Source organism: Meriones unguiculatus, chromosome 15 (assembly GCF_030254825.1).
Source record: "Meriones unguiculatus strain TT.TT164.6M chromosome 15, Bangor_MerUng_6.1, whole genome shotgun sequence".
NCBI classification, from domain to species: Eukaryota; Metazoa; Chordata; class Mammalia; order Rodentia; family Muridae; genus Meriones; species Meriones unguiculatus.
Window position 1 is genome coordinate 13,071,528 of NC_083362.1, and position 23,413 is coordinate 13,094,940.

At 40.0% G+C, this 23,413-nt stretch overlaps 1 protein-coding gene across 2 annotated transcripts in view; it reads right to left on the bottom strand.

Annotated features, from left to right (window-relative positions):
* The window catches only part of L3mbtl4 (L3MBTL histone methyl-lysine binding protein 4), a 438,827-nt gene that overhangs the window by 334,723 nt on the left and 80,691 nt on the right, over positions 1-23,413 (bottom strand). For both annotated transcript variants that reach the window (XR_009586410.1, XM_060368214.1), the window contains exon 4: positions 2,742-2,796. Coding sequence is in view for 1 of the 2 variants with exons in the window: in XM_060368214.1 (XP_060224197.1) it covers positions 2,742-2,796 (55 nt within the window). In the remaining variant the exon portion in view is untranslated. The remainder of the gene's footprint in view (positions 1-2,741; positions 2,797-23,413) is intronic.

Sequence of the window (23,413 nt, forward strand, 5' to 3'; positions counted from 1 at the left end):
GGTGGCTGAGAAAATGCTACACATGACAATTTTATCTAATTCCTTCATGTATTAAGGGCCTGTTCTTCATTGTATCCTGTATAAAGGATATCTTTTCAGTTTCCTATTTTATTTATTATTATTTTATGTTAACTATAGCTTAATTTGGATATGTGTACACCTGCATTTTTTTTACAACTTACTTCATTTGTGGTTTTGCATTCATAAAATCCCCACTGAACCAACATGCAACCAAACAAATAATCCTTTTAAAGACACTTATACATTGAGTATACAAAAAGCCAGATCACTCGTGTGCACAAAGAAATGGGGTGTTTTTATTGTGGAGATATCAATCATACAGACAGGTCTGAGCTTCACAATTACTGACAAGAATAATTCTCTGACTTCCTCACACACAATTTTTATTGGCAAGTGCATATTAACAAATGCATGATGATACAAGCCTTCTCTTGGGAACATGGAGAGTTATTTAACTTTTTTAGTCACCAGGAAGGACTTTAGCCAATGAGTTTCCAAAAGAACCAAAACATAAATCTCAAGGAATGGCTATTTCAAGGAAGATCCAGTTCAGCCTGTCCCTGAGGACACATGAGCATACAAGACACAATTAGTACTTTGTCAGCAGCTGTTTTCCCCAGCTCATATCTAAGCAAAATTTCAGTTTTCTGCACCTTTATCTTAACTCCTACATAGACGAGAAAGATACTAACAAAGAACAAGCATGCATAGAGCCTGCTCAGCCTTACAAACTGTTGGGTATAAGCTTCACATCTTGCATTCACCACCAATTAGTTAAATTGATTCTGAGAAAGTCAAGCAGCTGCTTGAAGCTCCGTTGCCTATAGCACAGGCTAGCTTAGCGTTAGTGGCACAGGTTAGGCACTCAAATTATGCTGTAAAAATAGCCAAGAAAGAACATATTGGATATAAAATGGCTACAAAATATTATGTGTTTATATTTTTATATGCATATATACAGAACACGCTCTACACACACAGCTCTGATTTTGTTTTGTTGTTATCTTTAAGATACCAGATAAGTGGCCAAGTTTCTTCAAATTTTTAACAATTCTTAAGAAAAAGTTTGATTGCCCCACAATCTGTTGATCGGAAAATCTCCATTAAGATACCATGATAAGATGACAATGGGTGATTTATCTCATCCACTCCATTAACCATAGTAAAAATAGACATTATTTCCTTCAGGTGACCATATTCTCATTATGTTTAGCAAGTAATAATATATAGATACACAAAGCAAAGCTAATTCTTCCTCTAAACATTTAGTTAGATTCCAGAAGCAACTGGTGATGTCACATTTGGGGCAGAGTAAAGCACAGCAAGAAATTTCGAGAACAAATGATTCACTACAAAATGAGAACGGCAGAGAAGAACAGAGAACAACAAAACAAGCTAACTTTACATAAAATCTGGAAAGCAATTAGAGAGAAGCAAATCTTTGCATGTAGTCAAAATGCAAGCACGAAACTGGTAAACAGAACGTTAGCATGAGGAACCAAAAAGTTTTAAATTGTTCATCTGAGCCCATTTTTCTTTTTCCAGTGTGACTGATACAACCACAAAATTTAAAAATAAAAACTCAATTTACATTACTGTGAAAATATAGCTCCAGGAGAGAAATGACAACTTAATAAATATCACCCCATCTCTGAGAATAATAATAAAAAAAAAAGTTGAAAATAACCCTGCTGTTTGGGCCATGTGCAGGCCAATTTCATTTCTAAAATTTTAGTGTTGTGTAACTGAAGTAGATTCTGGTGGATCCGAACATCAAGTTACATAATTATCAAAGTACACATCCTGTTCTGCTTTTTCAGCAAAGAACAGGACAGGCCTGGGGTGGCAGCAATAGAAGAATATTCATTTAAAGCAACATACAGTATTTGACTATAATTAAAAAAAAATATTTTTGAGTTCATAGATTTTTTTATATTGTACTCCAAAATTAAGCACTAGTAAGTAGTCTTTTAAAAATCAAAATATTAAAATACAAAATATTTTAGTTGCATTTATTATTTAAAAATAAAATAAAAACCTTACTTACCTAAATATTTGTGGCATTTTTAGAATTTTCAAAAAAACACATTATCACATTTATATTCCTTTCCTCCCAGAGAACAGCAAAAAATCCTGTTGGATACTCAAATACATTTTATAGAAATTTTCAGAGAAACTGTCTTATGTGTATGGAAATAGTCAGAAAACAGAAACTGTATTTGTTGATTTAAATTTAATGCATCTGTACCAAAAAAAAGTCAATACCTAATGTCTACTGATGTGTGAATTAACCATGAGGAATATTTGTTCTGGATTAAATGTCCCATCTCTTCCACACAGCTTCATTGAAATGAATAAGAACAACTATCAAATGACTGGAACAATCTTGGGAAAAACAGAAGCGGGGAGATAGAAATAAACTTAGCGCCATCTTCTAGCGGTCATTAATGGAGGAAGTTTACAAACCCAGAAACGGCCTCCTTCACAGCAAATACATACAGAACAAGAAAAAATGTGGACTTATATTCCTTTATATGTCTAAACACATGAGATGGCGTTGATAAAGTCTTTATAGAGTACGTAAGATGATGAGTGGACTGGAAATAATATTATTCTGTATCTAAGCTAAGAGGCATACATCAACAAAAGCAAGCTAACACAATTTTCATGTAAAGCTCGTTCACCGTGTATTAAAAACTATACCAGACAGTGATAATCACCTTGGCTTGAAGGTGTGGCACCATCTCTGGGCTTCTTTTCTTCTTCAGTTTGTCCCTAGAACAGGGAAAATGTGGTTTAGATATTATTCGTGGTTTAGATATTTAAATGTGGTTTAGATATTACTTGTTTTAACCACTTACCCTGTTGCCATACTAAAATACCCTGATGAAAGCAACTAGTGAAGGAAGCCTTTATTCTGGCCCATCATTGTAGGTAGGTTTGTCATGACAGCAGGACCTTGGGAGAGCTGATCAAGCTGTACCCACTGCCAGGAATTGGCAAACAGTGGGTGCTCGCCATCTTTCTTCTTCCTGCACGAGCCTACATCCAAGGGCACGGAATGGTGCCAGGTCCTCCCTCCGTTAACCTAATCAAAGTAGCCAGTCTGAACATGTCCCCAAGGCTTGCTTTCTTACGCTGTCGGGTCTGCAGTATTAGCGGTCACACTGCCTCAACACTGGAAACTGAGGTTTCACAGGTAGCAAACCTGTGACCATCCACGGAACAAAGGGCTAGTCACAGAGCCAGTACCTTCCCATGGATGCCAGGAGTTGTCTCTTCCCAAGGGATAAGCACAGAGAAAGCACACTTCGACAGCCTTGAATATAAAGGTAGACACGGTGCCCCCATAACCTCCACACCTGGACTTGAGAGCCGTGTGGAAGTGGAGAAGGCTTGCCCCTCTACAGGCTCAGCTCTCATTTCTGCTTTCAGCATCTGGGTTGACCTCACTGTATCAGGACTCAATGAAAACAGTATTAGTTAACTGTAACAACGCTGACTGTCTAAACTGGACAAACGGCTTCAAAGACCCCTGAAAAATCAACAATGGCCACATGGATTGAATATAACACATGAACGAAACAGCACAAGATGTGCCCATAGCTTTCCTTGAACTCAAAGAACTCAGCAGACATGCCAACGATGATTCCCAGAGTAAAGCTAACCCTTCAGCAAGCACTGGCGGTCTGGTTTCTAATTTATGGACTTCCTGAAAGAGAGGCAAGAGCCATTTTCAAAGTAGGTATCTAGACATACGTCTTCCTTACGTGGTTTTGGGGCCATATACAACGCATGCTACCTCTCAAAAGTGGGTGAAAAGTTAAAACTGAAAAACAGACTTTCTGCCTTTGAAAATGCTCTAAATAAAGGGTGTGGGTGGGCTCTTAATTCATCTTTGGAAATATGGTTTCTGCGCTTCTCTTGATTAGTCCCCAAGAACAAATTGTCATCAGTAGAAGATGAAAATGTAGCAGGTGATTTGCACAAAATCTTTCATAATTAGTGACTGATGATAGAAAATGAGGTTGATGACTTAGCGAGTTCAGCCGACAATCATTTCCTCAAGTTTTTCATCTGTGAGTTTGGGCTGTCTCTCATCAAGCTGTAACAGAAACTGCTCCAATTTGCTTGGGGCTGACCTACCTAGATACAGCAATGAGAAAGGCTACAGCTAGGTAAGCCTTCCAATATGGAACCAACAGGAAAGACTGGTCTTCCTAGCTACAGCAGCCATTAAGTGAACGCTGGTCACAATCAAGTCACAGGCTTTCAGCTAAGTCTCAACCATGGAGCCTGCTAATTTCAGTAAGAGTGTCTTGGTTTTTAAATGTGAAATGCTATTAATTTCATTGTCATTTTGTGACTTTTTTGATTTTTAGACTGAGGTTTATGCTGTGACATACCATTTGTGCAAGAGTAAATCAAATAACCTGTAATGCATAGATAGAGATAGATAGATGATAGATAAATAGATAGATAGATAGATAGATAGATACATAGATAGATACATAGATAGATAGATAAGTGATTAGAGTTTATCAGTATTTTTATTTTCATATCAAGTGTCTCCTGAGGTTCACATATTGAAGGTTTGGGCAACAGTCTACAGTCCTACTTGGAGACAGTGGAGTCTATAGGACGAACACTCTAAGTGATTCTAGAAGACTGTCCCTCCATCCTCTTCCTCTCCCTTCCATCTCTGAGGTACAAAGCTGTGCTCTATCCACATGGCTGTGTCATGGTCCCAGCCCACAGTCAAAGTAGACAGTCAACCATGGACTGGAAAGACCAAAACCTTGAGCCAAAATAACCATGGCTTCTTTTCCACAGGTTTATCTTTTGTTACAGAAAAAAAAAAGCCAGCTAAATTGGGGGGGAGGGGCGGTAAGCAAATTAAACAGTTTGATGGTGACAGCACCAGCTGCTGATTGCTTATGAAGTTATAAGTGATGGCTCCTTGTACATGTTTTAGCCGAAAGTGTTTCAATACTCATGACTTGCTAAGGCAGTAATGTAGCTTGTGTGTGAGTTCATGTGCTTCAACATGTATGTGGCTGATATTTTACTATCGCCCCTTCTGCCTCTCCCCATGTCTACACACCTATATGTGTATAGATACAGAATTACAATATGACAGTGAAAACATTCCCACCTGCCTTCTCCCATCTGACCAACTTCAATTAGTTTATAGTATATCCTGACAAATTTTCCACTGTGAAGAGAGAAACATGAATGAGTGTGCCTACTTTCTTGCTCTTGTCTCCGAAGGCGTCCTGTTGTACTTCTGTTTTCCCTGGCGTCTTTATTTGACAGAGGTCTTTCCTATAAGGTAAATTTATATAGCAGCACATTACTAATCTTCCACAACATTACAATAAATGGCTTCATCAGGATTTATCTGGCTCCTAATTTGTACAGATTTAGGGTTTTGGCCATACTGTTTTTGCTCAGGTTTATAATGCTGCAGTAGAAACCTACATATGTGTTTCTCTGCACACCTGTAAACGTATGTTCAGTGTAGCTGCGAAATGGCACGTCTGGTCGAAGGAGGTACAGACCCTTGTTTTGTTAACACTGCGGCGGATGAAAGTGCTCCTCAGCTTCTTCACGCCACAGGCTCAAGACTGGTGAGTGTCTACTCGCCCATAGCATGTCAGTAGCTTGTGCTGTGGGTTTGGGGGATTATGGCAAGCTGACAAAATGAGATTTCACCAGAGAACTTGTTCCATCATGAAGAGGCTAAAGCTATTGATGGAAAGATCACATGTATTTCTTTTACAGTAAAATAAGTTTCTATCCATGATCCTTTTTTACCCCTGAAATAACTGCCCATCTTTCCATCTTAATAAAGTTGGAAAATGAGTTGTTTACTTATACGTGGTGCGTATACATTATATGAATGTGTGTGTGTTTTGTTGTCATTTCTCTTTTCGTTTTGCTTATGATATTTTTGTTTTGAGACAGAGCTTCCCTGTGTATCCCAGCTGTCCTGGAACTTGCTCTGTGGTTCTAAGAATACAACAACCGAGCCTTTGCTTCATGGTGTTTAGATTTGAGAAAAAGCTAAAAAAGCTTCTTTATTCTGAGATGACAAGAACCTTCCCCTTTTGCACGTCCCTGTGTCTCATTCCTTACATTTGACTTTTCAGTATCTAATTTGGGCTGAGCAAGAATGTGAAGTAAAGACATTTTGTCCAGGAAACCACTCATGTGTCCCTATTTAACAGCCCTGTCCTTCTGTCAGCTTCAAGGCTCTGTGCATCCCAGCCCATCTCTGGCTTTCTCTTTGTTTGTGTAGTCTGTCTGTCCATTACTGTGCCAGTATCACACTGTTTTCATCACTGCAGCCTGATGGCTTTCTGTGCTCTCTAGGTTACCTAATACTTTGCACACAATGAGAGAGCTCTGTTTGTGTACGATTTTTAGAATCAAGACAGCCAAAAGCTCAACTTCCAAATGCACCTTTTCCTATCTGCATGATCCCAGGCGGATGACTCATTTAACCTCTATGGATCTCAGTTTCCTGTGTGTCTTCCAGAAAGTCATATCTTCTTTATAGAAAATTTTGAGGATGACCATCCTGTGGGTAAAAAGCCCTGACCCAGGGTATGACACATGGCAGATTTTCCATTACTGGGAACCATCAGTTATTTTGCCAGATTTCAAACTGCTAATTGTGAAGCCAGGGACTTTAAAATTAAATTAGTTGGCCTGTTTGGTTTATTGACTGAGGAAACATGTCTCAAATGAACTAATCCCTCATGAAAGAATCGTTAAGGAAGAGTAAACACTCTTACAACTGAGTCAATCTGCCATTTAAGAAGCATCTACCGAGAGAGCTTATTATGTGCCTGCCACTGCGGTTAGCTAAAGACAAAGAAGCCAGAGTTCCCAGGCTCTGTCAGGGGCTCACTCTGCTGAATGACTAGTAGTAAAATGGGGAGATAGGCTTCCTGGGCACTCCCATCTCCTTGTAACATGTCCTTGCCTGTAATGTCCACATGCATGCATGCTCACTCCTGTTCTTCCTACCTAAGCTGAGCTCTTTTTTGTACTCTTTTTATTTTTTAATTTTAATCTTATTTTTGCATTAATTACAGCTTATTCACTTTGTATCCCAGCTGTAGACCTCTCCCTCATCCCCTTCCAATCCCACCCTGCCTCCCTCATCTCCTCCCATGCCCCTCTCCAAGTCCACTGATAGGGGAGGTCCTCCTCCTCTTCCATCTGACCCTAGACTATCAGGTCTCCTCAAGACTGGCTGCATCGTCTTCCTCTGTGGCCTGGCAAGGCTGCTCCTCCCTAAGGGGGAGGTGATCAAAGAGCCAGACCCTTAGTTCATGTCAGAGACAGTCCCTTACTAGGGAACCACTTGGAGACTGAGCTGCCATGGGCTACATCATGTACTCTCTTACATGCCACTGGAAATATATCTTCACTGTGTCACACTGCAGTCCCAGCCTCGTGCTTCCCACACTCTACCAGTTCCACACCAGACAGACCATTCCCAGCCACCAAAACAAGTGCCAGCAAGTCTGTCTCTCCCTTCATCAAGTCTCCATGCACAAGAAATCCAAAGCGCAACTGCAGAAATGTCCAACGATACCCCGGCCCCTCCGTCTTCAAGTCAGTGAGTTCATTCGTTTGTGCTCTAAACTTCATCTGCAGCTCAAAATGCCTGACTCACAACGTAGCTTCCTGCACCGGAAGCTTCCTCCCTGGGCAGCTCAAGGTGACCCCAAGGAGACCCCCTGCCAGGTGGTGATGTGACCTAGATCAGAAGGCACAAGCCACTCTTCTGGTGGTGCAACGTGATATGACTCAGCACATGGGGCTTCAAGGATGGGAATAGTGCGGGAGAGTCTGCCAGGGAACCGTGGCAGCCTCGAGAAGCTGAACCCTCCCCGACAGCCAAGGAGATGGTTATCCCTCCAGCCACAAGCCTGCCAACAACCACAGCACTCAGTGATGGCACGAAGCTCCAAAGAGATCAGCCAGGCCCTCCCTAATGTCACCCTGGATGGAGCAGTGAACTCACTCAGTCCACACCCTCACTTTTCAGAAACTACGCCATAAGGGTGAAAGGGGGTTTTGAGCTGCTAGGTTTGACTGAAAGCATATTAAGTCCTACTTATCCCTTAGGTGTCAAGAAGGAAGCATTCTCCAGGCTTCCTTCTTCCTTCTCTCTAGCCACGATGGGCAGAGGCACCTCATACAAATTTCTGGGGTTGATGCTATTGCATTGCAACCATTTCTTGTTGTTGTTGTTGTTGTTGTTTTTCCTCTTCCCAAGTCAGAGAGGACTTCTGAGCCTTACAGAAGGGAGAAAGTGTCTGAACCATTTTTCATTCCCTGGCATCTGCTCCAATTTCATAACCTGCTGCCTCATCCAGCTCAACAAGTGCTTGCTGAAGAAAGGTCTGAATCAAGGCTCAAGAGCAGTTCTCTTCTGCCTGGCAGATATCACATTCTAAGTCACAATTAATAGAGCAGCAACCTAATAAAAGGTACCACAGGCCAGGCCCTCTCCCACTTTAACATATGTGCAAGTCACCTAGGGATCTCTCCAGTGTGCACATCTCGGTTTGGGAGGGGTGGGCTCTGAGAATCTAGATTTCTGTGAGGCTCCATGCACAGTTTCACAGTTACTGCCAACAGCGTGTGGATGATATCAGAGCCGTGGGAATTTCACCTTTCGCCAGGGCAAGAAGTGGGGAGCCAGTCACATTGACCTCAATTATTCTCTTTCTTGGATGAACACACAAATCAGGCCTAATTTTCTACAGTAGTTCATGGTACCAGTTTCAGCCCTCTCCATTCAGTCAATATAGAGAAAATTTGCATAATTCAAAGCAACGTAACCCTCTTCCACAGCAAAACTGCAGCAGTAACAAGACAGGATTCAAGAGCTGATTATGCTCACATGACAGCTGCCGGAGCTCTTTGACAATCACTGTATCATTCAAAAGTAAACTGAAATCTATAATATGCTATCTGTCACTCAGCAAATGGGTTAGGATTCGTGGCTCACACATTTATTTCTATTGAAATTCTGCCTAGAGAGAAAGGACTCCCCAGTGAAAATTATATTACCTCTTACTCTGGACATGAATTACTCAACCTTCATGAGTCTGTATGTTCTTTAGATAAACCAAGGTTTTGGATATGTTCACACACACATGTATACACACACACACACACACACACACACACACACGTGTGTGATTTTTCTATCGTCAGAAGCAATTTACATTTTTTAGGATGTACTCATTCCATTGGTTTATTGTGAAAAAAAAAATTTATGCCTTATGACAGAACCAAAACAGTGCTGAATTCAGGGCTAAAGTAACCTGAGGTCAAATCTCTACATCGCAACAAATAGTTATTTAAGCTTAAATGAATGATTTATATTCTCCAGACATAGATCTTTCTCTTTTTCTAAAATAAAGGGATTGAACTAAATGTTCTCCACAGCTCCTGGAACTTTAATGTTCTTCATTTCTGTCGTGGTTAATTATTTTACAGAAAAAAAAATAATAAATCTGCAAATCTGCATTGCTACTGATGAATCCAGAACACATTTTAAAAGGGAAATACATGCTAAGTCTTCTCCTCACATTTGTGATGTTCAGAGAAGTCACTATGAGCTGAAGAAAAACAACCAACTATTATTATCTCCAAGGTTGCAAATTTTGTTTCTAAAAACCTCAAAATAATGCTGAGTCATTAGGGGAAAAAAAACAAAAACAATGTCCTAAAAGCAGAGTACTGATAGCTGGATAAATATAAAATAAAATATACTATGGTCCATTTCCACTGACAATTTAAAATCCACCATTTGAGAAGTGAGGATTCTGTGGTAGTGAAATAACCAGTATTGCTGGACATGCTGTTCCCTGCTCATGGGCCTTGGACACACCATGTGCTTTGAGGATGAGCAGCAATGATGATATTTAACTAGTCAGGTCTCTCTAGAGGTTCCAGTCAAAGGCTCTGAGCTGCCTGCATGCCTATAGAGCCCTTATTGAACCCTCATTGCTGGACAATGGCCTCTAGAATGCTGCAGGGTTTTTCAGAGCCTTGGGGTCCCTGCTCCAGCAGCTGATGCCAGCCTAAGGGTGACACATACTGCCTCTGCAAAATGCAGATTTCTGACTAATAATTCAGCAACAGATTGCTACTTTGAATTCCATTTGCTGCTTCAAACACACTTTTTAAATTCTATGTGCTCTGATCCCCTGTGGAATACGAACCGAAGATAACTGAAATTAACCATTGAGAGAAGTAATGCAAGAATACATGGGAATCTTCTCCACTGTTCTCTTGAACCTATATGTAATCAAAGAGAAGAAAAGCACTACCATTTTGTTCAAGTACTTGGTAGTATGGCTACAGTCTCCAAAGGAAATCTCTACAGTACTTTCAAAGGCTTATACAAGAATCATAGGCGATATCTCCAGAGGTTTATGAAGGCCTTCTTTCTGAAGTTCATTTGTAAATTAATTCCACTGATTATTGGAAAATGGCGTCCATCACATGTGAGGCCATGGAATGGGAGAGTTAAGAACTACTGGGAAAATCCAGGAAAATTGAAGTAACTGCAGCCAGCTGAGTTTTCTCAACACCTGTTCAGTGTTTCTAATGAGATTTCACTTCAGTTTATCAAAACTGAGGTCAACCGTGGCTCTCTGTCATCCTTACACACTAAGGCCAATGGCCACCGTATCAAATACAACCTCTTCAGCTCAGCCAGGAAGACTAAACCTAACCTAGACTAGCCCGGACTTTCCCTAGGTATCTACCAATCTCATTACTCACTAAACTTAGAGTTATCAAAGTAGACAGTCCCTTAAAGATATTCGAAGACTCTTGTTCTACCAAGGAACTATCCCAGCTGGCAAGGGGAATCCTGCTTGATCACACAGGTGAGAGATACATGGCAGAAACAAAGACTGAAGTGGAAATGTTCTTATCTATAATCACATACTTATCAGCCTAGAACCCTGCCAATAACATCTGCTGCACACAGACATGTGATCGAACAGTGCTTGTAGCCCCTCTTCTTATTCATCTTTGTCACTGCCAACTTCACACTGTAGCTCATGAAACCCTCGCTCCAACCCTTCAACTTTGTCCTTGCTCAAGGTGGAGAGAACTCCCCACGCTAGTATGTAAGCTGTATTTTCTCAGAATGCAGTTAGCAGAACTTACAAAAACCAATCAAACAAACAAGAAAACAAACAAACAAAAAAATTACTGTCTTAACACAGTAAGTAAACACTATATAGAAACATCCTAATTGCTCTTTATTCTTCAGTCAATCTCCATGTCCAGGGACTCAACCCAGAAGACCAGCCATCAGCGAGAGACCCAAGTGTATGTGCTAAATAACTTTTTGGTGACCTTACTCTAACTTAGCTCCCTTTCATTCAACACCCTATAAAAGATTAAGAAACCCCATATTTATGTGTCCCAAAGTTTAAGATTCAGTATTTAAAGAAGTTTGCTACTTTTACGAGGTACCAAGAATAGAATTGGAAACCATATATCTTATTCTTAGGACTAAAGAAAAGTATCACTTTGTAAAAAATTGTAAAGCCCATTTTTGAAGGATGATTTAAAATTTTATATCCTGCATATTGTTTTGAAGTCATTGGGCCAAAAATACCCATTAAACATCAAGCATTTATAAAATTCATTTTGAGAAAAAAATTAATTTTTCCAAGTCACCATGTGCCTGTATTCTATAGATAGTCAGTTCTCAAGGTGCTCAGAGGAAAAAGCTAACAAAGTGGACTCAATGTCACTGATCCTTATGCCAGGTATTGCCAAGAAGCAGGGTGTGTCAAAGAGTCTCCATGGAACAACAACAACAAAAAAACAAAACAAAACAAAACAAAAAACCTCTCCTCTCTTTTGCTTCTTTGGAGCACTGGGACTGGAACAGAAACACAAGGTCACTTACAAAAGAGAAGCACAGAAGCAAAGATGGAGGGCATTCAATGAAACCCATGAGAGAGATACACCATATCAGAGAACATTGAAGGAAGGATAAACCAAGATGACCTTTCTGGAAGATGGTGTAGAATGGCTGATAAATCCTTAATACTACAATTCTTCCAATATGACTTTACCTATGGATCAGCTGTAAAAGTATCCAAATATCTATAAGATATGTAAACAAGACTGCTGATTTAATATGTATAACCACAAAAATAAAAGCAAAGTCAATGTTTACAGTAGGACACTACATAGATAAATCCCGTGAACTTCTGGATAAGACAGCAAGACTCAGAATTTAATAAAGGCAGGAAGAACTTCTGAAATTCAGGAAGGATATAGAAAATCCTCAAAAAGCATAGGAAAAAAAGAAAAGACTCATGACTCAGAGACCCTAGACACAGCTTTAGCCTTGCTGGTCCCTGGCAAGGGATATGGTAGAAAGAGCTTCCAAAGAATAAGTCAGGCCAGAAATGTGCAATCCTGTCCTCATCAGCATTCCAGTCACACAATCTGCTGCATTTAGTGAAACAGTGGTTCTTACAGCAGCACACAGATTGTGGTAAAGAAAACTTTCATTTTGTCCTTCTATGACTCAAGGCAACAGTGGCCAGTATTCTGAGACAGAATCTATAGTCACCCTGGAAACCTGACCTATCACCAGGGACTGAATCAGGAGGAAAGCACAGGTCAGTGAGCCTCAATTTGTCCTATTCTTCAATTTGTAGATGAAGATAGGCCCAAAGAGGTAGTTATCAAGACCTGGGAAACGGGGGATTGCTCACAAGCCCAAGGGTGCAGATCAGGGAGGCCCCGCTCAGACTAGAACAATATAATAAGCCCTCTTTGGGCTTGAACAGACATCATTGACCAAGAACGACCCTGGAGTTCAATCTCTCCTAACCAGTTTCTGAAGAAGACTATATCTTGTAGAGCCTAAGAACTCTGACATCACAAGTGTGTGCGTGATACCCACAGCTGCTTCCCACAGCAGGGGAATTAACATTCAAGAGTTGGTGAAAACCTGAAGACAGGCCCTCCACCTGTGCCAACTCCAGTGTAGCCAGCAGAGGCCCACGGTGTATACATAAGGAAGACATACTTCTCACGTGAAGACAGCTCTGAAGACCTGAACCATCTACCCAATTCAGACTCAGCCACAGCATAAACTACCAGAAAGGCAGGAGCCCACGCGTTCAAATCACCTCCACACACACTCCAACTGTCAAAGGACCAGGAGCTGCTTCCCGCATCTCATCTTCTTGTTTAGGCCCTGTGATCTTTTTATCTTCTTTCATTACATTTTTAGCTTTTACTTGTTGTATTTATAAAATGTTCGTGCTTTTATTTCTTATTCCCTTGTATATGTTTATTAAACATTTTATGACTCGTTTTGCATTTCTAGTAGTATTTTTAGTGACTTTTTGTCCCTGTGTTTCTTCCCTGACCTTTCTATTTTCAGCTGCATTTTGACCATACTTTAGTTGATTTTTTTAAAAAAGTTCTCATGTCAAGACATTCTCCCCAAGCATGGTTGGATACCATAAAAAGCTAAAATGATACGCTCAGGATGCGAGGCTAAGCACTGCACTCAGGGTCAGCCGCTTTGGACCCAGAGAAGAGCATGTCTGATTGCATGCGGGTTGATGCCCCAGGTCCCGCCTCTGAGAAAAAGGTATCGGACGGGTCCGATGCTCTTTGGGTGGATGACACCTAAATGAACATCTGTACAAAGTCCCAATTTATTTCTAATATCAGAGATCAGACCTCTACTCTTGCCTGATGCGTCTAAAACAAAAAGGGGGAACTGTAGAGAGCTGCAGAATGCTATGCCTTAAAGATGGAGCTGGTTTCCGCCTTCCACCTTCCCGATGGTGAGTGCTCTCTGTCAGGAACAACTCCACATTTGGCTAAGGCCGAGGATCTGGCTTGCTTCCATGTATGTGGACCTATCTGCATTGCCCCCGTGGCACGCCTGGGTTGGCTACCCAGAGGCTATTTAAGCTGTGGGCTGGCTTTCCCCGGGGTCCGAGGATTGTTCAATGTTCCTGAATAAACTGCATTGAAAAAAAAAAAAAAAAAAAAAAAAAAAGTTCTCATGTTTCCTTGTTATTTTATTGTTGTTCTCTTTTGTCCTGGGTTAGTTTTTCTATTGCTGTGGTAAATGCTATGACCAAAAGCAACTTGTTGTGTGGGGCATAGGAGGGGCGTGTGTGTCATTTCACACTTCAGGAAGTCAGGGCAGGGATTGAAGCAGAGGCCATGGAGGAAGGCTCTATGTGGCTGGCTCAGCTTGCTTTCTGAGAGAGCCCAAAATCATGGGCCCAGGTTTTACACCACCCATGGCGAAATGGGTCCTTTAACAGCAATTATCTGTTTTAAGAAATGGCCCACAGGCTTGTTTTCAAGCTAGTCTGATGGGGGGATTTCTTCAACTGAAGCTCCCTTTTCTCAGATGACTCTAGTTTATGTAAAGTTGACAAACACCTTACCAACACACTCCTTTTTCAATTATCAAGTTTTGAAATTTTACATTATTGGGAAATTTGGGTGCTTTCTTTTTTTGTGCTTTTCTAAAGAAGCTCTCTTTGCTGATGTTATTGCTAACATAGTCATTTGCTCTGTCTTTGCTGGTCTGTACTTCAGACTGAGCCATCAAGGAGTCGCCTGCTTAGTAGGACAATCACCCCTATTCAGCTAGAAAACCTAAAAGAAATGGATACATTTCAAGAATCAGCCCAACCACAAAAATTAAACTGAGAACCCAACGACCTAAACAGCCCCATAACAAATGAGGAGATTGAAATAGTAATTAAAAAAAAAAAAAAACTTCCAGCTAACTAAGTCTAGAACCAGATGGATTCAGAGCAGAATATTACTAGATAGTCAAAGATCGACAGCCAGTCCTACATAAACTATTAAAAAAATTAAAGAAAAGAAAAGAAAGAAAAAAAAAAGAAAATAAGCAGAAGGAACACTCCAAAACTCTGTCTACAAAGGCAGTGTCACTTTGATAACAAAGCCAAGTAAAGATGCAACAGAAAGGAAAATGACAGACCAAGATCCCTGAGTAACATAGACTCAAAACTGATCAATAAGATACTAGCAAACAGAAAGCAGACCTAAGTCATAAAGATTATCCACTATGACCAAGTTGGCTTTATTCCTGAAATGCAGGATAAAACATACGCAGGTCAATAAATCTAAAATAAATAAATGGATTTAAAAGAATAAAATGTAACCTGATCATTTCAACAGATGCAGAGAACACCTTAAAAATCCAACACACCTTTATGATAGGAGGTCCTAGAGGAGATAATACTAGAGGGAACATACTCAAGGGAATAAAACAATATATGAGGAACCCTAGTCAAGATCATCCTCAAATAGAGAAAAGCTTCAAGTAAAACCACCAAAGTCAGTAATGAGACAGGCATTTCCATTCTCCACACTCCTTATCAACACTGTGATAGAAATACAATAGGGCAAAAGAAGAAAATCAACGGGATAAAAATAGGAAAATAAGAAGTCAAGCTATCCCAATTTGCAGCTGACATGATACTATACATAAAAGATCCCCCAAATTCTGCCAGAACACAGGATTGGTAAGCAAATTCAGCAACAGGGCAGAATGCAGAATAAGCTTTCACAGATCAATAGCTTTTCTATAATCCATCAGCAAACATACAGAGAAGGAGACCATGGACACATATCCATTCCAACAGCCTCAAAGAAAATAAAATATCTAGTAATAAAGCTATCAAAAGAAGTGAAGATTTCTACAATGAAAACTTTGGACCTTGAAAGAAAGAGATAAAGACAGTGTCCCATGCTCATGGGTTGGTAGAATTAATATTGTGAAAATGACTATCTTAATATATACATACATATATATATATATATATACAATCAAAATCCCCATCTCATTTTTCAGAGATGTAGAAAAAAAGTCCTAAAATGTATACCGAATCAAAACACCCTGGATAGCCAAAACAATACTAGGCAAAAAGAAAAATGCTAGAGAATTTCACTTCCATATCTTAAGATACATTACAGAGCCATAGTAACAAAAACAGTATTAGACTGGCACAAAAGCAGATATGTAAACCAAAGGAATAAAACTGAAGACCCAAACATGAGCACACATAACTTCAACCACCTAAAATTTGACAAAAATGCCAAAAACACAAGTTGGAGAAAAATAAGCATGTTCAACAAATAGTGCTGGGAAAACTGGATGTCCACATGCAGAAAAATAAATTTAGACCTGTGTCTATGACTCTGTATAAAAACTAACTCCAAACGGATCAAAGACCTAACCCTGAAACTGCTAGGAGGAAACACAGGCAGGACCCTAATAGCATAGTTGTATGAAAAGGCTTTCTGGGTAGGACTCCATTCGCCTAAGAATTACAGCCAACAATTGACAAGTGAACTTCATAAAAATAAAGAGCATCTGCACTGCTAAGGAAACAATCATCTGGATAAAGAGAAAGACTGCAAAACAGAGAATCTTGCCAGCTAGACATCAGACTGATTAATATCCAGAACATATAAACAAGTTAAAAAACAAAGAATCACTAAAATAAATGACCCATTGTAGAAATGAGCCTCAGACCTGAACAGAGAGTTCTCAGAAGAAGAAAATAAATAGCTAAGAAATATCTCAAAAAATGTGCATCATCCTAGCAATTATGAAAATGCAAATCAAAACTTTGAGTTTTTATTTTACCACAGTCAGAACAGCAAAGATCAACAAATCAATCCATGACAAATGCTGGAGGGCATGCAGGGAAAAGAGAACCCTAATTCATTGTGGGTGGGATTGCAGGTTGGGGCAGACATTATGGAAATCAGCAAGGGACAATTCTCCTACGGCTAAAAATAAGTCTACCAACTGACTCAGCTATAGGCACAAAATATGACATCCTACTCCACAGAAATTGTTCAACCATGTTGAATGATGCTCTACTCACAATAACTTAGAAATGGAAGCAACCTAAATATCCTTCAGCCCCAAGAAACAGGTAGTGAAAATATGGTACATATCTGCTACAGAATACTATTCCTCTGAAAAGAAAAAGGAAATCATAAACTTTGTAGGTAAATGAATAGAAGGCAAAAGATGACATTGAATGAGGTATCCAGACCTAGAGTGTCATACATCCCATGTTCTGTCTCATCTGTGGCTCCTACCTTTAAATCTTCAGATGGGAGCACATAGCCGGGAATAATTGCAGAAACCAGGAAAGCAAACCAGGACCATTTCCAGGGTATTGAGTTTTGGAAGCAACAAAAAAGCAAATATCAGTGTACAAATGATCTAATCATAGAAATGGGAAAGAGGACCTTTTAGGGAATGTGAGACAGACAAATACAGAATGAGAATGGAGGAGGGTAAAGGGGAATACGAGAGTACCCTGATGAGTACTGATGGGGAAATGGTAAAAAAGGCTATTGTTCAAAGAGTGAAGGGAAGTCAATACAAAAGGATGGAGGTGGGGAAAATAACAGTATGACTGTCTGGAAATGGTATAAGGAATCATACTATTAATTATTTACCTTAAAATAATCCTATCATATATATAATAACTGTTTATAAATATCTATATACAATTTTAATAAACCTTTCTCAGCTGGACTGACAATATTACCTCCAAGGGCCAAAGACAACCTACCAAAAAAAAAAAAATAGAACTGAGAAGGCCTGTTCCAAGAGACTCCCCAATACCTGGCTTATTGTTATTTCCCTTGGTTACTCTCCAGAGTACAAAGGGAAGTACCTATTGCTGAAGGTACCGTGCACTTCAGAAACAGGGTACAAAGACGCCTGGGCTAGAGAACTAACCTGAATGCCTCCTCCCTGAGGACATGCTTTCATAGTACAAAGATGCCTTGTACCAAAATCTTCCAAAGAAGGTGGGCAACCAGCAGTCCTCCCCAGCCCTTTCACTTATGGACCACATCAACCACTACCATGGCAAGATAACTCTAAAGGTGCAGTAGTGGCACACATAACTTTGCAGAAATAAATTACCCTTGCACTTAAGATCAGCTCAAAAAGAGGGGAACTGTCTGGGTCTGAAAACCTTGCTAACTATTCAGTGTTAGGAAAGTCATGGATATTTGAGGAGAATCTACAACCACTAATTTATTAATCCAGCATAATCCCTAAGGACAGTCCACAGACATTTGTCATTACAGACACAGATAAGTATAGTCATCAACCCTCATCAAGAAAACTTCTTTTTGCAACAGAAAGAGAGCATTACAGAAAACTTCAGCCAATCAAAAGAGCCCAGTCCTATAGCATATATCTATGAAACACTCCTATGCATAAGGCTCAGCATGGGAGTGTTAGCAGGCCTTCTGGTGTTGGTCTCCTTGGTTTGCCTGTGGTATATATGCAAGATTAGAGTCTCACAACAGTGTGATGCAGCCATGATCATTCAGGCCTTTACAGCCATTGAAGCAAGACATTCTCCCCAAGCATGGTTGGATACCATAAAAAGCTAAAATGATATGCTCAGGATGCGAGGCTAAGCACTGCACTCAGGGTCAGCCTCTTTGGACCCAGAGAAGAGCATGTCTGATTGCTTGCGGGTTGATGCCCCAGGTCCCGCCTCTGAGAAAAAGGTATCGGACGGGTCCGATGCTCTTTGGGTGGATGACACCTAAATGAACATCTGTACAAAGTCCCAATTTATTTCTAATATCAGAGATCAGACCTCTACTCTTGCCTGATGCGTCTAAAACAAAAAGGGGGAACTGTAGAGAGCTGCAGAATGCTATGCCTTAAAGATGGAGCTGGTTTCCGCCTTCCACCTTTTCGATGGTGAGTGCTCTCTGTCAGGAACAACTCCACATTTGGCTAAGGCCGAGGATCTGGCTTGCTTCCATGTATGTAGACCTATCTGCATTGCCCCCGTGGCATGCCTGGGTTGGCTACCCAGAGGCTATTTAAGCTGTGGGCTGGCTTTCCCCGGGGTCCGAGGATTGTTCAATGTTCCTGAATAAACTGCATTGAAAAAAAAAAATTGCAGAAGAGAGTGTGGAGAGATTGTAAGAGTCATAAGATCAGGAAGTTTGCTGTGAGAGTAAGTCTCCCAGGAACGTCAGAAACTACACCCATAAGATCTCACCAACATGATGGTCCAAACATGAGCTGAAGAATGACACTAATAGACATACCTAAGTACACAGGGAAAGGCCCACAAACCTCAGCCCCACACAAAGAACTACAGGTAACTAAGGAATGCTCAGAGCGGGAAAAATAATCTTCTACAGGGAGGAGCACATCAACTGGTTACCCAATACCAAATGGCCAGTTCCAAAATCTTGCATACAAGTAGCATCATACAGACTAAACAGATTGAATTTAAATATATGTATGCAAACACACACACACACACATAAATAATCCCACCTTAACTGGAAGCTCTTGGTACAAATCATCTTTGTACCATAAACCTTAGACCTCAGGGAAGAGGCATTCAGGTAAGGTATGTGTATATATGTATATACATATATATGTACATGTATGTATGTATGTATGTATGTATGTACATATTCAATAACAATAAAAAAGAGACCAGAAATTTGAAAGTGAACAAGAAGTGGTATGTGAGAGGATTTTCAGGGGGTGGAGGAGGAAAGGGGGAAAGAAGAAATGTAATTATATTATAATCTCAAAAAAAGTAAAAGTAAAAATAAAAATAAAATAATGCTCTCTACAAAATAGAAGAGATATGCAAAACAAAGGTGCAACACAAAATATGAAAAGTCAAAGCAACATATGTCCTGCAGAATATGGTTCCTTACCTAATTAACTGAAAGACACTGCAATAGTTCAATATCAGTTTTCAAAATTTCAAAAAAATCAGCAAGCAGATTGAGATATTGAAAAGAAAAGCAGAAACACTGAAAATGAAATCTTAATGAATCTGATTAAAGAATCGTAGTGCGAGGCATCATCATCTCCAGCCTGAACCCAGGAGAAGAAAAAGCAGCAAGAACAGAGGGTAAAGTTGAAGAAACACTATACATAAGCATCAGTGAGGAAAAACATGTGGGCAGGAATCAGTGTCCAAGAACCGTGCCAGCCAATCAAAAGACCAAATCTAAGAATCCCTGGGATAGAAGAAGAGGTGGAAATATATATGAAGCTCTAAGTTCATTCAAACAGACATTGAAGCACAACAGGCATTTAGAAACTCAAATAGACAGGACCAAAAAAGAACATCCCTACAATATTATAAAAATGTTGGAAATACAGAGCAAAGAAAAAATATTAAAAGGTATAAGGAAAACACATCAACACACAGAAGCAAAATAACATCTTGTCTCTCATCAGAAACCCGTGACAACAGGTAATGATATGTGCCAATTATTGGAAAGAAAAACTCCTAAGCTAGATTGTTATAGCCAAGAAAACTCTTTTTTTTAATTATAAAGCTATTAGTATGCTTGCCATCACCTGTGAATGGCTTCAGACTAAATGCCCTGTGCCCACCTAACAGCCCCTCCTCTCAAGTTTCAGACTCCAGACTTGGGCCAGCAACTCAACCCAACACTTGGTATCCTGCCTGAGGACCTGTGTCCCTAACCAGTTCATAGGTCCCTTCTTTCCTGGCAGGAATCTGAGACTGCTGCTACCTGAGAACAAGGGGGAAATGGAGGGAGGAGGTAGTAGATGAGTTCAGAGGAGGGGATGAAAATATCTAGTAATAACATAAAATATTTATGCCAGTAGACATATGCAGTATCAATTAAAACTGAATTAAACATTATTGCCATAGAAGTAGCAAGAAATCATTATTAAGTTCTAATTCTGACAAAATAAGTGTTAATGCCAATGCTCCTCTAGCTGTTCCATAAATAAAAGTGGAAAAAACACTGCCAAACTCATGCTGATAAGCTAGCACCTGCAGGGCAGCAATAGATACAAATACAACAAAACCAAAACCATGGAACAATTCCTTAGCAAATATAGATACAAAATTTGCTAATGCTATTCTTATAAACAAAGTTCAAAAACAAATTAAAATCCACATAGCACACATACCACGACTAAGTTTGTTTCATTCTAGGAATGGGTTAGCATATAGAAATAAGTATTATGCACCACACAGACAGGCTTAAGGATAGAAATTGCATGCTTATCCCAAGCAATGCAGAAAAAGCATTTGATAAAGTTCAACATCCCTTCAGGGGAAAGCACTGAAGAATCTATCTGGAATGGGGTTGTAGCTCAGTGGTAGTTTGCTTTACTAGAGGGTATGAGGCCTTAGATACAATCTACAGTACAGCTTGAAAACAGAAGAATGATTAGGAATTGAAAACAGACTAGAAGCGGTGGCTCACAGTCTTAATCCCGACACTCAGGCACATGGGTCTCTGAGGTCTAAGACAGCCTGCTCTACAGAGTGAGTTCCAGAGAATCCGGCTGCCGGGAGAAACCCTGGCCCAAAAAGCAAGCAAACAAACAAACAAAGGAAACAGAAATCAGCATAATAAAGGCCATATATGGAAAATACAGAGCCACTGAGATCATTCCTCTGAAATCTGAAGGGCTTGTTTGTCCAGTTTTATTCTATATAATGCTCAAAATCTTAGTTAGTGGAGTAAGAAAAAAAGATCAAAGAAGAGGAAAGAAAAAAATCAAATTATCTTTCTTTGCAGATTTCACGGTACTATACTTAAAGGACTATAAAGACCCCCACCAAAAAACTCAGAAATGAAACTTCTTTGAGCAAAGGAGGAGGGTACAAAATCAATGTACAAAAGTCAGTAGTTTTTCAATATACCAGTGACAGACTTGCCAAGAAAGGAATACAGGAGGGGGAATTTCTTTCACAAGGGCTTCAAAGAGCCTAACAAAGAAAACAAAAGACCTTTGCCATAAAAATTGTTAAGATACTGAAGAAGGAAACAGAAGACCCTAGATAATGAAAAGATCTCTTTTGAGCTTGGATTAACAGAATTAATGTTGAGAAAATTATTATATTATGCAATCCCATTAAAATGTCCTAAACTTGATGTAGAAGCATGAAAGACTGAATGACTAAGACAAAAAGAACAATGGTGGAGATTTCGCAGTACCTGATTTCAAATTATATCACAGACACAGTAGCAAAATCAGCATGGTATCTGGCACAAAAACAGATGTGTAGACCAATGAAATAAGGCAAAGGACTTAGAAAAAAAGTCACACAGCTACCACCACCTAGTTCTTGACAAATATGCTAAAAACAAAAACCAAAACAAAACAAAAAAAATACAACTTTTTAAATAATGGTGCTTGAAAATTTGGATTTCCATGAAGAACGATAGTCCCAGATACTTCATTAAAATCCTACACAACAATCAGTTCAAAATATATCAGAGGTCCTAAACATAAGCCTGACCCTGTACAATAGCTAGAGAGAAAACAAAGCAGACCCTCGGAAAGACCAATACCATGTTTCTCTCAACTATGTGACCTAAATTTAAAACTATTTGTGTGTGTGTGTGTGTGTGTGTGTGTGTTGAAACTAGAAATGGGGTCATGAGAAGGGAGAAAACGATCCTAAGGGAGGGAGAAAGTGAGGGTAATAGAATACACATGGCCTGAGGGCAGAATGGAAGCTGTCTGGGAAAGGAGACAAACAGACAGAGTGTACCCTGGGCCCCCAAAGGAGGTGGTGGTAGAAGAGGATTGATTAGAATAAAGTGTAGCTGATACAAATGTATGAAAATTTCATAGCAAAGCCTTCTATACTTGTGGGACTCCGCTGGAAAAGGTTGAAGTTGGTTATCTCCGGATGGCCAACCATTTGTGCTTGGTCTATGATGATAGACTCCTTTTTCTCAGCGGGGTTCTGTAGTCTCCCCTAATCTGGGAGATTCCAGGTCTTGTAAGGAGGGTACATAACCCTCATGGCAGATTACAGGCCAGACCCTTCCCTTGCTAAGGAAAATGCTTTAGCAAGCATCTATGAATTCCTAGAAATGCCCCACCCTGCTAAGGACCTTAATCCTGCAGTGACCTTCAACTGTACTTAGAGATTCCTCCCTTCCCCATAGGATAATTAAGTACTAAATTTTCCTTTTCATGATAGGACCATTTAAGTATCCCCAATCCCCTGACCCTAACAAATCAAACACATTCACCCTCAAAATTCCTCCCTCTGCCCAGAATTTATATTGCCCATTCTTCCCCTGCTGGGTTCTCTCTCACCAGGCCTGCTCTTTGGCCCACTGGGCCTTGGCCTCACCAGGCCTGAGCATCACCAGGCCTGAGCCTCCCCAGGCCTGTGTCTTGGATACAAGCTGACCAGGCATGGGCTTTGGCTCACACCTCTGCCATGCTCAGCACAGCATCTTGACCAAGAGCTGTGGCAGTTTGGTA